Source organism: Ursus americanus, chromosome 13, assembly GCF_024610735.1.
Source record: "Ursus americanus isolate L20-20 chromosome 13, mUrsAme1.1.p, whole genome shotgun sequence".
NCBI lineage: Eukaryota > Metazoa > Chordata > Mammalia > Carnivora > Ursidae > Ursus > Ursus americanus.
In genome coordinates, this window is record NC_142139.1 from 13,261,540 (window position 1) to 13,278,220 (window position 16,681).

Genomic DNA, 16,681 nt, shown 5'->3' on the forward strand with positions numbered 1-16,681 from the left:
GCACTCGTGACCTGATTTGAATATAGTTCAAGATTTATTGTCACTATTTAGACAAACATTTTGTAAGTTGAATGCCTTCAATTCTTTATGTACTTGTCAATACTTAAATGGAGAAAAGCCTCATTTCCTCTTAGGAATCAACTACTGCCCTTTCAGAACATTTGTCTGAGATGACTGTGCGTGTTGACAATCATCTCACTTTTTTCCTTACATATTCTTCACAGAGCTCTTATTTCTCTGGTGTTGATTTCTTAGTATGTACTCTATACTGGCTTTTCTGAGCTTCCTTCATTGTCCTCAAGTTTTCATCCCCTCTGCCTGTCCTTGCTCCTTTACTCTTAGTAAATGGTGACCTCATACCATTTATCTGGTATACGTTTCTGCGCTGTCTCTCCTGTCTTGAAGTATCAGAGTCTGTATTCATCTTTTTTTCTTCTTATCTGGATTTGACTAGTCACTGCACCTCTCTTAACCTTCTGTGTTTGCCCTTAATTCTATCATTCTGTATCAGTTCTGGGGTTCATTTGCAGAAAATATAAACCCTCTAGTTATTTTAGTCAGCGAGGAACTCAATAAGTACTTGTAGAATTGTTGAAAGATCTGGAAAAGCAGGCTTGAGGCAGGGCCTCCAGGAATGACTTCAAACAACACTGCAGACCTGGCTACCCAAGGGATCGGCAACATTTGTCACAATACAGAAGCAGGGGAGTCCGGAGCCATTGGGCCCAGCGCTGGGTCTAGGGTTACATACCTTAGAGATGATCTGGGATTAAGAAGCTGCCAGCAAAAGTGTTGTATCCAGAATAAAATCGTCTCCCAGATCTGCACCAGCAAGATGGGTGTCTCCCGGTCTAACATCCCTCTCTGCTGAACTCAATCCCAAATACAAGTTTTCTTGCAGCTACACCTGCTGGGTTAGAACTGCATCACCCCCAGAGCCCTGGCTGCCAGAGAGTCTGGGAAATGCTGTTATCTTCTCAGCCTCTGTGACATTCAAGGCACACATGAATGAGCTTGGGACACAAGCTGAGCAGTCCATTCAGCGCTGCTATGGTCTTCTCCACTGACTTTTGATTTACTCAGCGATTAGTTACATTTCGTATTTATTTACCATATTCTAGGGGTTTTCTCAAGTCTTTTTTTCCCCCTCCATTTTACTGTTTGAATTTTTGCACTGTTTGAATGTTTGCAGTAATATCCAGGATGCCTTTTGCTCCCCGCAATAAAGGTTTTCCTGGGGTTCTTACTGCTTTTATTCCATTGTATTCTGGTCCTTGTTTTCTTTTGCCTTCTCATCCTGAAACTGTATTGCTATTTGCTATTGAGTTCCAGAAATATTGTACCACTGTAAACAGGAATTTCCAACAACCTGTGACCTCATCTTTGGTACTGGGAAACTCACCATCAAAGATGGAGGTTTGGAGTTCAGAATCTGGAGAGCAACTCCTTTAAAAGTTGGATTATTCCCTTAATTTCTAAAACTTAATCTACCATTCTCACCGCTCTTGCTGCACCTCCCAGTGACCATTCTGATAATTTCTCTGGTCAGCTGAGGAATACAGACCTACCTAGGGCTTCAGTGTGAGAACAGGGGGGGTGAGGGAAAGCTTACTAAGTCTTGTCTCAGAGATACAAGGGAGGTTTTGTTGAAGGTCTGAAGTAGAAAACTGAGGAAAGGCTGGAGCTTCAGAAAGAGCTGCTAGATCATAGACTACTTTCCAATTTCCATCAAAATGTTTTAATTTCTAAAATTTTACTTGTCCGAGATCATCTCTGTCATCCTCTTTTAGTTATCTCCGGGTCCCAGAGACTTCATGTTACAGATTGAGAATAGCCCGCATGTGATAGGTTAGATTTATGCTAATTTCCTCTTTTCTTTTCATATATTTTAATAGAGAGAGTAGTGGAATCTAAGGAAGAGATTGTCTTGGTTCTGCCACTTGCTGTGACATGTTCTGACAGGACTTGTCAATGAGTTACACATGAAAATGTAGCCCATGAGACAAGATTTAGTTTCACCAACAGCAAGCTGACACAACTGATAAGCCATTTACATAAAACAAAATCGTTTAACTACAAAGTTCTATGAGAATGTGTGATACCTGCTTTCTAGTCATTTCTGGAAGACTTGGAAATGAAGTGATAATAAAAGAATAGAAAAAGAAGGTTTTTGGATTATGCCAGGGAATTATTAATTCCTAAAACCAAATTAGCATGCTGAAACTCTTCTCAGATTTATTTTGTGAAATGAAATAATGTTGTTGAATTTCCCGAGAAGCTCTAACTTTCTGTTTTCACTTGGTTGTGGTAAAATAAATCTTTCCTGGTATGGATCAAGAAGCAGTAAGCAAAAAAAATACAGTCTTTGGTAAATATTTACATTACCAGTATCTCTTAGTTCTGTGGTCTGATTAAACTGAGAGATGCCAGTAGGGAATACAGTATTTTATGGCTAGAAACTCCCTAGCTGTCTAATGTATTAGATGTGGAGTGAAGTGTCTAAGGGACTGTTCTCAAGAAAAAGGCATGCATCGCATGCTCATATAGGTATCAAATCACAGTTTGCAAAAGATAATTACACTCAAGTTTGAATTTTTAACATATTGGATCATAATATTGATTATTTTCCAATCTTTAAAGAACACCTATATATAAATCTTAAAAGAAAAGAAGAAAGAAAACCAAATAAAGCAAACAAAACCTGTCTTTCCCAGGTTATGGACTGACTGGACAAATTTTTATTTCCTCCCTGACTTTCCTTATGGCCTATGCCAATTGTTGCTACACACTCCTCTCTCTCTTTAAGATTCATCATAGGGGCACCTGGGTGGCAGTCGGTTAAGCACCCAACTCTTGGTTTCAGCTCAGGTCTGACCTCAGGGTTGTGGGATCAAGCCCTGTGTGGGGCTCCGCACTCAGCATGAAGTCTGCTTGGGTTGCTCTCTCCCTCTCCTTCTGCCCCTTCCCCCTCTCAAATACATAAAATCTTTTTTTTTTTTGTAAGATTCATGGTAGAGAATTCAGTCTATTGACTACAGAGGCTATGTGTGTAATGGTTAAAAACACACACTCTGAAGTCAGATTCCCTGGGTTCAAATTCTGATTCTCACTGTGTGATTTTAGGCAAAGTACCTAATTTTCCAAGTCACTGTTTTCTTATCTATAAAATGAAAGTAAAAGCAGTCCATCTGAACATTCACAAATGAAAGTGTATTTATACTTCTCATTGAGGTTTTGTAGGGATAAATGGTATAAGCATGTAGAGGGTTTAGCATAGTATGTGCTCAGTGAAGATAAGCCCCTACTATTTTAATATTTGTATTGTTATTTCTGCTGGGAAACAATAAATAGGCTTGTTTTCTTCCATCTTTCAGTTATGAAATGTGTACTTACTGAGAAAAAGACAGATACCACATTTATCTTTAGATTATGATGAGTTAATGCCAAATATAGGCATAAAAACTGAAAATAAATCCAGATGTTTTCAAACATCTTGTAGACAAAGTACCAACATTTTATAGCTTTTCTTTTACTTGACATGTTCCTCTCATGTGTGCATGTGTGTGTGTGTGTGTGTGTGTGTGTGTGTATGAGAAACCAACTCATTTTTATCCATTTTCCCCTTCTTGGGCACCTCTAGGAGCTGTATGTGGGTCATGGAACTTAGTATGTATTATTTCTAATCCTTTTAACCATCTAGAGAAATAAAGTTCATTAGCTCTATTTTACACTTTAGAAAACTAAAGCTCAAAGGTGCAATATGACTTATCTAAGTTCAGTCAGCTCGTAATCATCGGAGCCACACAATTGAAACCGTTCTTCCTGCGGGGTTGGCACTCTCACCCACTATGTATTTTATGAACCTAGCACTAGTGGCCTATGCGGAGGACTGGTTGATAAATTCCCTGAGATTCAGCATTGTCAATGAGAATGAGCTGCATATCCAAACTTATTACTGACAGTGTATTTCATTTTCACAAATAAGAATATTCTCAGGAGTTAGAATTATCACTCACATATGTAATAATACACAAATATATACATTCTAAAATATCTGATTACACACAATGCAATGTAAAGAGCTTTTGTACACTAATAAATGAGCTATATTGGTGAAGTTGGTGATTGCAAAGGATATGTCTGGGCGTAATAGACACTGTCATACCATCTTTGTTTGTTTGGGTAGTCTATTAAAAATGGAGGAAGAGTAGTGCTTCAGAAAAGCCGTTGTGGCAAGGACAATAGCACCACATTTAACATGGTTCTTGAGGAAAATATTTCTTGCTGTTCAGACAAATGTAAAAGGTCAGTGACACACAGTCGCCACAGTTGACTCTGAATGTTGACCTCAGAATGCGTGCTCTGAGGGAATGCTAACTCCTCCCATAATGCTTTTGCTTACTCGGATACCATTAAAAGCTCCACTTGACAAGCGCGATGATGAACTGCCCTTTTCCCGTCGAGCAACACATGTTTGCATGATAGACAGCCTGTTAAGTTGGGGATTTATTTCTCTTCCAAGGATCGATTTTTCATCTTGTTCTGCAAACCTATGAAGTTGCTTAAAATTCACACAACTTAGTGCTGATAAAAGGGAAACCCCCTCTCCCCACCCCTGAGATTGAGCGGTACAGGGCATAATGATACATCTGTCTTACAAACATAAAACCTCTTTGGTCCTCCAAAAGATGAGTTTCCTGTCTGTGTTCTAGCACATCTGACTCAATTGAATGAATGGGTTTATGCTTCAAAAACTGCTTTATTATCCACCGCATCTTATTTTATAAAAAAATAAAAAATAAATTTAAATGACTGAAATGTGAACAAACAACTCTAACCTTTACTTAAATGTTCAATGTTGGATATTATTTTATCCCTGACTTATTAACAGCTCTCTTGTGATTCCTTATTTTAATTATTTCATGCAAGACAAAACAAATATATTTGGCAGGTAAATAGATATTTTTCAAAATTGGGGGCGTATGCTCTTTCTCATTGCTTTTGTTGCCTCCTTATAGCCCTTGCAAATATTTTGCAATAAACTAGTATGTTCTTCCAAAACAAATAAAAATGAGATAGTTTTGTCAGAAAACGGGAAACCACTGTAGATTATAATTTATGACAAAGGACCTTTCCAGAGCAAAACTAACTGAATCACTTTCAACTTCACTAGTGTCATCATCCTGGCACTTAAAGGTATTCTTTTACTTTCAAGAGTGCCGCTCACCATGTAAATGCACCCAGAGATAGAAACGTAAACCTGTATTAGTCAACATGCTAATTATCGATTAGTGGGCAGCTGTTGGAGGTAAGTTGAAATCTGTTTCACACCCAGTCAGAAATGAGCCTGGGTGGGGCGCCTGGGTGGCGCAGTCCTTAAGCGTCTGCCTTCGGCTCAGGGCGTGATCCCAGCGTTCTGGGATCGAGCCCCACATCAGGCTTTTCGGCTGGGAGCCTGCTTCTTCCTCTCCCACTCCCCCTGCTTGTGTTCCCTCTCTTGCTGGCTGTCTCTCTCTGTCAAATAAATAAATAAAATCTTAAAAAGAAAAAGAAAAAAGAAATGAGCCTGGCTATGAAAACATTCTTTAAGAAGTATTGCTGACCAGGCTTTGATCTCTTTGGACTCAGAATCTTGATTTTAATAGAAAGGGACCATCTGGGTGGCAAATGTCTAGAATAGGATCTTAAAGTGTTGTTAAGTTTCAGATTGTATGACATATTCCATGGTGCATGGAGAACTGCTAGACTCACATTATAAAATGACATCTAAACACGTAAGTGTCAGTTAGGGTCCCAGCAGGAAATAGGCAGCATGCTCAGAGGGGTAATTAAAAATAATATAATGCAGGGACTAAAGGCAGGTTTAAGTGAACCACCAAATGATAATGAAGCACGCAGGGATAAAAATACAGGAGGCTATTATCACCGTTAGGCCTGAAGGGGCAAGAAGATGGTATGTGTTATTGGAATGAAACGAGTTAAGGCAAGGGTGAGGGGCAAACGGACGGGCGCCGTGACTCTCTAGATGGAGGAACCGAGCCGTTGCCAAACCGTGACCCAGCACATTGAGTAGGGAGAACATCTGTCTACCTGATCTCTCATTCCTCTTGCTCTTTGATGGCTCCTTGGGGCTTACTGGTGACCAAATCCAACCAGCAGCCGCGTGCAGGGGAGCCCCACGATGCAACGAAGACGGGGGAGATGGACCCGGGAAGGGCAGAGGGAGAATCATCGGCATGACGTTTTACCATAATACAAATGATGCGGGATAGAAACCTCCAATTATTCCTCACGAAGGAGCTGGTGGGGGCTCTCTGCCATTAGTCTCCTCCTCTGAATTTCTCTTTTCCAGGTTCTGAAAGTTCTCTTTTAGGTTTTTAGTCAGTGTTTGTTCTAGATCATTCTGGGCAAGAATATGATGCAATCGTTATAGCAGGGATGTTTTTATTATTTGCAAAATTATCTTTTTTCCTTTCTTCTTTGCTAAACTTTGCTTCATACCAAGACTTCAATAGTTGATTTCAATAAAGGATTTTTCTCTTTGACATAATTCTTAATATCCTGGCTGCCTAACTTCCCCATTGTGCTGGGATGGCTTTCATTAGTTCATTTAGCTGTACAGCTCTCTCGTTGAACTGTCCTGCCCTGCATCTCCTTCTTACAGTCAGTGTTCAACCCACCTCCACAATGGGAAAGGCTTTTAGCATTTTTTTTTTGGATGTGAGAGGTCACTCTCTGCCTGGGGTCAAACTTCACAGTGTGACAGTTATTTTTAATGTAAACTCAATTATTTTAACATGTCTGCCCTCATTCTTCTCTATTCTTTATTTCTTTTATTCCAGTTCCTTTACTATAGATTTACTTTCCTTTTTCATTCACCTACAATGCTGTGAATTAAATGTTGACATGATGGCGCATACTACATTGCGTGCGTGAGAGGGGTCAGAAGGGTGTAAGGTGGGCTTCTAGGTCAACAGATGGATTAAAAACCAGGGCTGATTTTATAGCTTGCAAATCTATTTACCCCCAAATCAATGTTTCTTAGACATGGTGGCATGCTTTGTTTGTTTTTTTACAAGTTATAGGATTCTAACTATTTCTTTCTTTTTTCACTCCACTCAGATACGAAGCCAGAGCAAAGCCTCTGGGTCTGGGCTCTGTGAGGGGGATGAAGTGGTTTCTATCAATGGCAACCCTTGCGCAGACCTCACCTACCCCCAAGTCATCAAGCTCATGGAGAGCATAACAGACTCTCTCCAAATGCTTATCAAAAGGTACAAAAGATTTGTTGGAATATGTATTTTGTCTTGAAGTTAGATGGGAGTGACTATAGCTTTTACTAAATATATAATTTGTCATTTATGGGGAAATTGGGGTTGCTCCATAGAAGGTTGGTATACTTAAACAGAGGGACCACCATGTTTGAAAAGTGGCAATTAATTTTCTGGCTAATTGAGAATTAACTTGAAAATTTTTGTGTCATGAACTTTGTTGAAAATCTTAGGTATTTTAGACAAGTTCCTTAGAAAGCTCAGTATGTTGAACATAATTGAATACTTCCAGGTCAAGATTTTGTGGTGGGTCAGGATCAGTACACTATAATTCCAGATTCACCAATGAATTAAAAATATTTAACTTAACTGTAGGGAACAAACTGATGGTTACAGGGGGGTGGTGGTGGAGGGGGAGATAGGTGATGGGAATTAAGAAGAGCACGTGTCATGATGAGCACTGGGTGTGTATGGAAGTACTGAATCACTATTTTGTACACCTGAAACTAATATTACGCTGTATGTTAACTATACTGGAATTAAAATTTTAAAAAACAACAGCCATCAATTCCATTAAAAAATGTTAAAGTGTTAAACTGTTACACCGTACAATAGTTTTTTATAGAAAGAGAATGCCTGGGAGAAGGAAAAGAACAACAAAAACCCTAAAAGCAGCTCGATTTCTGCTTCTCAGGACCTCCAGCAAAACCATTTGGGCATGGACAAAAGCAGATGGTTAGAATAAAGGTTTTGGACTACTAATGGAGATCACTTGTTAATTTGATCTCCCCAAATACCACCCTCCCTACCTAATTGCTTAAAAATGCAGTAGTAAACTTTAAACATTAAGACAAAAGAAAACAACAAGGGCAATCACAAAAAAGCGACATCATCAACATTTTTACAGTCCTGTGCAAATCACAGGACTGTGTACAAATCCATACTGACTTTGCAAGTGAGGCTCTGACCATGACACTGTAATGAATCCAGAAAGGAAAGTTCTGGCTTCCTGGAAAACAGCCTTCAGGAAGATGCGAGAGGACAATCTCACACAGAATTGAAAGCCCTCCAGGTTTTGTCTTCACTCTGCAGAAACACTACCTGCAGCCTTACCCCTTTGATAATCATTCACTATTGATTTCATTTCTATACACACATGAACTCGGTAGGGCCATAATCTTGTGAAAATAAAAGAAATGTAGCCCTATTCTTAGACTCTCCCATCTAAATATTTACCCATCAAGCCCAATGATTAAGCCTTTAGGATCCCACTTAATTATAAAGCTGCCATTTGCTTTTAAAAGAAAACTAACTGGAGTCTTGCCAAGTGTGGACACAGTGTTTGCCATTATCGTGCATAAATCTCGGAGGTATTTGAAGACTTCCATCTTTGTTAAAGTTTTAATCACATCCCAAATAGGGGGAAAACCTTTTCTAATTTATTCCCTTTTTAGTGTCTTTACTCTTCTAATGAGGCCAATTTCTTCAGACCATATTTGTGGTCTGGAACGTTCCCTACTAGTTCTTGTTTTGATTACAATGGCTACCACTGGGAAAATCCGTGGTGATTTAAAGCGGAGACTTAGGTACATATTTACTTTCAGAAATAAATGAACTAGCTCTCTGCTGCTTTTAATAACTGGCATTACGATGATGATTATTTTCTCTCAAGTATTTTGACTTTTGCAAAATAAATAACTAATTGATGAGATTCGAATGGAATCTCAAATTAAAATCAGCCCAAAGGCAATCATCACCATCATCATCACCATCACCACCACCATTCTGGGTATCTGAACACTGTACCTATGTAAGCTGAAAGGAAATGAGCATTTTAAGGTACAAATCTTTAACCTTTAGTGCTTTTATGATTTGTATTCATGTATGTCCATTTTACTTCTGCTACCGGTAAATGTTAACATTTATATGATCCATTGGCCTGTATTACACTCTGTAAGACTGGAATAAATTCAAATGACTCTATTCTCAGCTTCGTAATTGATTGCTAACATAATTCGAAGTGATTTAATCTACTTCCATCCGAGGCCTTCCTAAATTAAAACTCTCTGACCTTTTGGCACCATCAAATTTAGTTGCATAGAGTGTATTGATCATTTCCTATACAAGAAAGATCTAATTTGCTATCATCATGTTTTTAAAATGCTATGTCATAATTTTTTTTAATTACCAGGAAGCTTTACAGATTACTTCCTTAGAGAAAGCTGCATTTCATTTACCTATCTGTTTTTTATTGTTTTGTTTAGTTTTGCTTTCCTAAATGCACAAGCAAAGTTAGGAGCAATTATTTTGAACATTAGTCAGAAATTCTGAGGTATATTCCTTTGGGTAGTCCCTTGAGCAGGGGTTCACTCCCTTCAAATGATGATCTGGCATTAATCAGGGGGCATTTTGAAGGAGGAGGAAAGGGTCAGAGATAGACACCTGCTGCTTTTTAAAAAAACTTACAAATGTGAGACATGAAGGCATCTCCTACAGCTGTTCTGTGAGTGATGCTTCTCTTCTAAAAGCAGTTCGAGTTTAAATTAGAGTTTTAGCAAGAAGTCGTTTGGCTCTTACACTGGCATTGCTTCTTGCAAACCCAGATTTGCAAAACCGGCTGGGAATGGTTAAGGTCGAAAGCAAAGGATGGTGATGAGCAGAGCTGGGCTTCTTAGCTGAGAGATAAAGGAACAGTTTTGACTTCAGAGATCCTGTAAGGAAATGCTCTGGGAGACAGGTTCAAATAGGAGAAGGGGAGACATCTCTGATTATAAATACTCCATGACTCAATGATTCATTGCAGCATGGAAAGGATTTCTCTTTACACAAGAGTACTGGGCTGGGGTCCACTTATTACAAAACACATGCTCCCTGGAGCTTGAAAAACAGCTTCTATTTCATACCTTTCAAGAAAGCACAGCCTCTACAAGGATTACTTGAATCTCTGTGTATTAACATTACTCTGAAGCTGCTGAATATGTTTACATGATATTACGATGTTCAGACCTAAACTTAGTCAGTAAGACGTTGAAATGCTTTGTCATATTAGAACAAACATGGCTATTTGAAAACACCCAAGTAATTACAGATAAAGGACATTGTGTAGCTATAGCCTGTGCTGTTAAAAAAATCAAAGCTGAATTTAGGACGGATTTAGGTTCCATAATCTTTCGTAAGCATTTTTGCTTTGCTTTAAAGAAAAGTTTATTTGGAAGGTCTTTAAATAATAACGTAAACATGTTGCCAACTTCTGCTCTCAAATATGTTGCAGTTGACATTTAAGAGGAAATATTTTGACTGTATCATGTATCATAAAAGTGTCAGAAAGTTCTTTGGCAGGTGTAACACACTGATTTAACCTTCTGGACTGACTTTTCTGTGTGCAGACCATCCAGTGGAGTAAATGAGACTTCCATCTCTGAAACTGAAAACAAAAGCCCAGAGCATCTCACCCAGGAGGGGCGCGTGGAAAGTACCACCCTGCAAATTCGACCAGCCGCAAAGAACCAGCACAGAGAGTTGTATGTTGCCTCGGTCAGGAGTGGAGCTCCTCTAGCTGAGGACCAAGGGAGCGGTCCCGGTTTTTCTGGGAGCATAAAAGAAGAAACAGGCCCAAGCTACCATGTGGCTCCCCATACGCCCGACTCCCAAACAGGAGGCTTAGCAGAGGGGATTATCTTAAGGGAGAAGGCAGAAGTTGGACAGCCAGGCCCTGTGGTTGAGCTACAACTGTCCCTTTCACAAGAGAGACACAAGGTCACCAATGTCCCCGTGGTGGCTCTCCTGGGAGCTGAAAAATCCAAGTCTCCTGACCCAGATCCTCATGTACAGCACGGCAGGATCGTCCACATAGATTCAATTCCCACTAAGGAGAAAGGGGAGCCTTCTCTGAGGTCCAGCAAGATAATCCAGATCTCCAGTGGCAAAGAGTTAAAAGTGATCCAGGGAAGTGAAGCAGGAGACGCGGGGCTGCCCCGAGTGGAAGTGATACTCGACTGCTTGGACAGGCAGAAGACGGAAGGGTGCAGGCTTCAGGCAGGAAAGGGGTGTGTGGATTCTCCAGTGGAAGGAGGGCAGTCAGAAGCACCTCCTTCTCTGGTATCCTTTGCAGTCTCATCAGAAGGCACAGAGCAGGGAGAAGATCCACGCTCGGAAAGGGATCACAGCAGACCTCACAAGCACCGAGCGCGCCACGCACGTAAGTCCTGCCCAGGGCCACTGCTGGGCTATTGGAAGGGGCCTGGGAGCTTAGGGCATTTTGCTGCTGCTTCACTTGCATGGATTTTTTTTTTTCTTTTTAAAATTTTTCTTATGTCTCTCTGTGGTTTGAAAAAAAATTTTTTTTTTTATTAATGCACAGAATAACAAATGGGAAGTTGTGGAGAACACCAATTTCTGAAATGGAGGCAATAAGTTTGAAGCTTGTCGTAGATTTAAATGTATTTAAGGCACTTTCTTTTATCCCCAAAGGCCCAAGAGCTGTTCAAGAAAATAATATTATTAATGTGTCTCTTTGATTTGTCTCAGAATGTTATAAGATGTCAGGCAAAATAGTAGAGGGGAGTATTGGAAGTCAGGTGGACTCCGAGTTTAAATGTCAAAAACGGTTGAGTCTGCTGCTGAGAGGTATCTTGAAAATACAGGCTCCACCACTGATATTAAAAGCAGATCCTCATTTTGAAAAAAAAAAATCATTGTGCAGCTTGATGATGCTTGCAGAAGTGAGTTTGACAGACAAGGACATGTGGACTCCTGAGCGGTTACACGATCCGCTCCGTTTTGTATGTCTTCCCTCCACTGCAAAGCCTTTCATCTACCTTCTAGACACAGGAGTCAGTCTCCCGAGCCCCCTGGAGGCATTTAAATGTCCCCAAATGTAAAATGTATTTAAATTCAAGGCTGTTTACGGTGTTTTGTTTTACCCAAGGGAGTGATTACAGAAAGGAGAATGAAGATAAGAACATCAGTTAGGTTTTATGATTTTTGTTATTTTCTTTTCTCTCTCTCTGTCTTTTTTTCCTTTTTTAAACAGTTTTAGAATTTCATTTGAGGAGGTAAATGCTGACTAGCAAAGTCACTTGAAGGTATGAATGATACACAATGGTAACGAACTCAGTTATTCAAAGTACTATATTAAATCTTCTAACCTCTCCTTATTCCCTTACAAGCATATTTTTAGCATAACCATTTGTAGCTTTATTGGCAAGTGCTGTGAATCGTCCTTATACTTGAAGCATCCGTATGCATCTCCACACTTACGGCATATTAAACAAGTGTATTAAGGCAGCACTCACATACTTTACATGTTGGCAGTGAAGTGAGCAGCAACTGTGCAACTGTGGCTGTCAGTTTAATAGTAAGTTGTATAACACTGGCCAAAAAAAAGGACTTATGTTTGATAATGATCACGCTGTTTTCTCTAAATAAAATTCGATTGCCAGGAAATATCTGTAACTTTGTTATAAAACTATTCGCTCTGTTTCTATTTTATTAAAAAAAAAAAAAGAATCATGAAGTCTGATTTTTTCCAGGGACAAAACAAAACAAAACAAAAAACAACTAATTTTCAATCATAAAATATTCAAAAAGTTTTTCTGAAATTTCCGTTTAACTATTTTGAAGAATTCAAAACTTGCTTGTGAATCATGCTCTTTATCACTAAATACATGAGGACAATTAACTGATGCTATAAACTAGTTTGCAGTTTATTTTTTCTAACAATAATGATAAAATAAAAAATTTAAAACTAAATGTTTGTTACTTCAAAACTGTCAAACTCTCATTGTAAACGACTTAATTTCTGCATCAGCTTTTACCTACAGTTAAGAGGGTCACTAGTCACATAATTTTTAAATTTCCCCAAGATTTACACTTATTCTTGCTGCGACTGAAGTAGTGTTATATTTCCAAAATAACAATCTATTTCAAACAAATTTATCTGGACAACTTTGTAGCTTGAATTTCTTACACATATTCACAACAATCCTGTGTTCCAAATCATTAGCAGTTCTTGATTCAGTGCCTTCAATTATTATTCATTCTGTGTTTTTAGTTTATATTAATCCAGTCGCCATGAATACAAGGACTTTGGGGAGATGTCAATGTTTAAAAAAAAAAAAAAGAACAAAACCTAAGTATTTAAATTCATTACATTGAAACACTTAGAAATTTCAGTTTCTTGCCCTCCCCACTGCGACTTTTTAAAAATGCTTGGAGACAGTTTTATATTGAGATTTTATCTTTTAAATGCGGAAGTACAAGGTATGTCTTACCCTGTTTTTCAGAAAATATTATGTCTTTAAATTATTTCCTTTTTAGTTTGGATCACAACCTATTAACTGACGTTGAGTCTCCAGCGTGTATTGTCACAGTATAAAGATCCGTATGCTGCGTATAGTCTAATCACCATACATAAAGATGTATTTACACGAGCAAGTGAAACAGACCACTGTGCAGAGATTTATATATCATTGTATGTCATCATAAAAGTATACATTTTTAAAAGAAATAAGAAAGAGAAATGAGTTAGATTGCTTCAAAATTCAGTGGCTGATTGTAAGCATGTTTTCTCCATATTTACTTTCCCCCGGGAGAGTTGATTCCTGGGTTGCTATGAGGTCTTCTTGGAATTCATCAACTCAATATAATTTTTGTACTTTCCCTAGGGCTCAGGAGGAGTGAAAGCCTGTCAGAAAAGCAGGTGAAAGAAGCAAAATCTAAATGCAAAAGCATTGCCCTCCTTCTTACAGATGCCCCCAACCCCAACTCCAAGGGGGTGTTGATGTTTAAGAAGCGCCGCAGGCGGGCCAAGAAATACACCCTAGTCAGCTACGGCACGGGCGAACTTGAGCGCGAGGCCGACGAGGAGGAAGACGGTGACAAAGAGGATACCTGCGAAGTAGCATTTCTGGGCACGAGTGAATCTGAGGTGGATGAAGAGTTATTGTCTGACATTGACGACGGCGCACGCGTTGTGAACTTCGACTGGGACTCTGGACTCGTGGACATCGAAAAGAAACTGAACAGAGGGGACAAGATGGAGATGTTGCCAGACACCTCAGGCAAGGGCGCCCTCATGTTTGCCAAGAGGAGGGAGCGAATGGATCAGATCGCGGCCCAAAAAGAGGAGGAGAGGGTGGGTGGAATGGCAAGCAGAGAGCCCGCTGCTGTGCAGACAGACGGCCTGAGAACCACGGCTTCCTACCAAAGGAAGGAAGAAGAAACCCTAAGAATGCAGAGCTCTGTGAGCAGAAGCTACATTGAGGTGAGCCCCGGTCATGGCCACGTGCCCCAACACAATGGCTTCACTGGGGTGTCCGACACAGCAGAGGCCCAGAGGATGATCCCTATGAACAGAACAGCCAAACCCTTCCCGGGGTCTGTGAACCAGGCAGCGACCCCCTTCTCCCCAACCCGGAACGTGACGAGCCCCATGGCGGACTTCCCGGCGCCTCCGCCCTATTCTGCAGTCACACCTCCACCTGAAGGCTTCTCCAGAGCCGTGTCAAGCCCGACAGCTGGCCCCGCACAGCCTCCTCCGTGGCCCCAGCCCGCCCCATGGTCCCAGCCAGCCTTCTACGACTCGTCTGAGCGGATAGCCTCCCGGGATGAAAGGATCGCCGTGCCAGCAAAAAGAACAGGAATACTGCAGGAGGCCAAAAGGAGAAGCACGACAAAGCCCATGTTCACTTTTAAAGAGCCCAAAGTAAGCCCAAATCCTGAACTCTTGTCACTTCTTCAAAATTCAGAAGGCAAAAAGGGCACTGGAGCTGGAGGCGATTCCGGACCCGAAGAAGACTACCTCAGTTTGGGAGCAGAGGCTTGTAATTTCATGCAGAGCTCCACTGCAAAACAAAAGACTCCACCTCCTGTCGCCCCAAAACCTGCAGTCAAGTCCTCGTCCTCCCAACCAGTAACTCCAGTTTCTCCGGTCTGGTCCCCAGGAGTGGCTCCAACCCAACCTCCTGCCTTCCCCACGTCCAACCCGTCGCAGGGCACCGTTGTCTCCTCCATCAAAATAGCCCAGCCTTCCTACGCTCCTGCCCGGCCCGCGAGCACTCTGACCCTGGCTGGTCCCTTCAAGGGTCCACAGGCAGCAGTAGCCAGTCCCAACTACACACCTAAGCCAACGGCTCCCACACCAACAGTAAACGCTGCTCATGCTGGTGCCCCGGGACCATCCAATGAGCTTCCAGGAATGAGTGGGAAAGGAGCCCAGCTCTTTGCTAAAAGGCAGTCGAGGATGGAGAAGTACGTGGTAGATTCCGACACAGTGCAGGCCCATGCTGCTCGCGCCCAGTCTCCCACTCCATCTCTACCAGCCGGTTGGAAGTACTCCTCCAACGTCCGAGCTCCTCCTCCTGTGGCCTACAACCCTATCCACTCCCCCTCCTACCCTCTGGCTGCTCTCAAGTCTCAGTCATCAGCCCCACAGGCCTCCAAGACAAGCAAGAAAAAGGGCAAAAAACCCCTCAATGCTTTGGACGTCATGAAGCACCAACCATATCAGCTAAATGCATCCCTGTTTACTTTCCAACCTCCTGATGGAAAGGATGGCCTCCTCCAAAAGTCATCCGCCAAGGTCAGTTCAGTGCCCGCCGTGAAGCAAGCTCTTCCTCCCCGGCCCGTGAACGCTGGCTCGCCCACTACTGCGCAGGCCTCGTCTGTGTACTCGGTGCCAGCATATAGCTCTCAGCCTGCCTTCTTTGCAGAGGCCACCTCACCGGTCAGCGCGTCCCCCGTGCCCGTGGGCATTCCCACCTCTCCAAAGCAAGAATCAGCCTCGACGTCTTACTTTGTGGCACCAAGGCCGAAGTTCTCAGCCAAGAAAAGTGGTGTCCCAGTGCAGGTGTGGAAACCATCTATCGCGGAAGAGTAATCTCGTAGCCGAAGCTGAGTGTCCACTTTGCTTGAAACAAGTTGTTTGCAGTGTTACTTGAGTCCCTGAGAATGCCTAGCAAGTCCTCGACTTACTTAATTTCAGATGTCACTTCCCAATCTGGGTCCAAGGAGCATAATATTTTTAATGAGTCAAAAATCTAACTCAGATTGACTTAAAACATATTTATCTTCTTTGCACACTTAAAAAATATGGGAGCACCCCCACATAGACATGTGCTGTTATATTAAGTAAGCAGGATACTTAGGATTTATGCTTTAGTCACAAGAAAGACAGTGATCAGTGTTAGCAGACATTGCACACGGCCTTTATGTAGCGTGACAGCTGGGCTCCTATGGTGAAAAGGTTCAAATGTAGTGAAAATATAACATGTATTGACTGCGGTTTCCTTCTTAGGTAGTGCTTTATCTCTATTACTAGTGTTACGGGATAAGAAATTTATGGAGGACAGGGATCAGCTCTGGTCTGTCAACCTCAGCCACCTGTTCGGTACTGCAGGGGGGGCATTCTG

At 41.3% G+C, this 16,681-nt stretch overlaps 1 protein-coding gene across 3 annotated transcripts in view; it reads left to right on the forward strand.

Moving 5' to 3' along the window:
• Positions 1-16,681, forward strand: part of SYNPO2 (synaptopodin 2) — a 167,508-nt gene that overhangs the window by 123,029 nt on the left and 27,798 nt on the right. For 2 of the 3 annotated variants that reach the window (XM_045799076.2, XM_087866422.1), the window contains exons 2-4: positions 7,123-7,274; positions 10,658-11,469; positions 13,937-16,119. In XM_045799076.2, coding sequence (XP_045655032.2) covers positions 7,123-7,274; positions 10,658-11,469; positions 13,937-16,119 — 3,147 coding nt within the window. Of the gene's footprint in view, positions 1-7,122; positions 7,275-10,657; positions 11,470-13,936; positions 16,122-16,681 lie in introns of all 3 variants that reach the window. The other variant, XM_045799077.2, reaches the window with a different exon arrangement.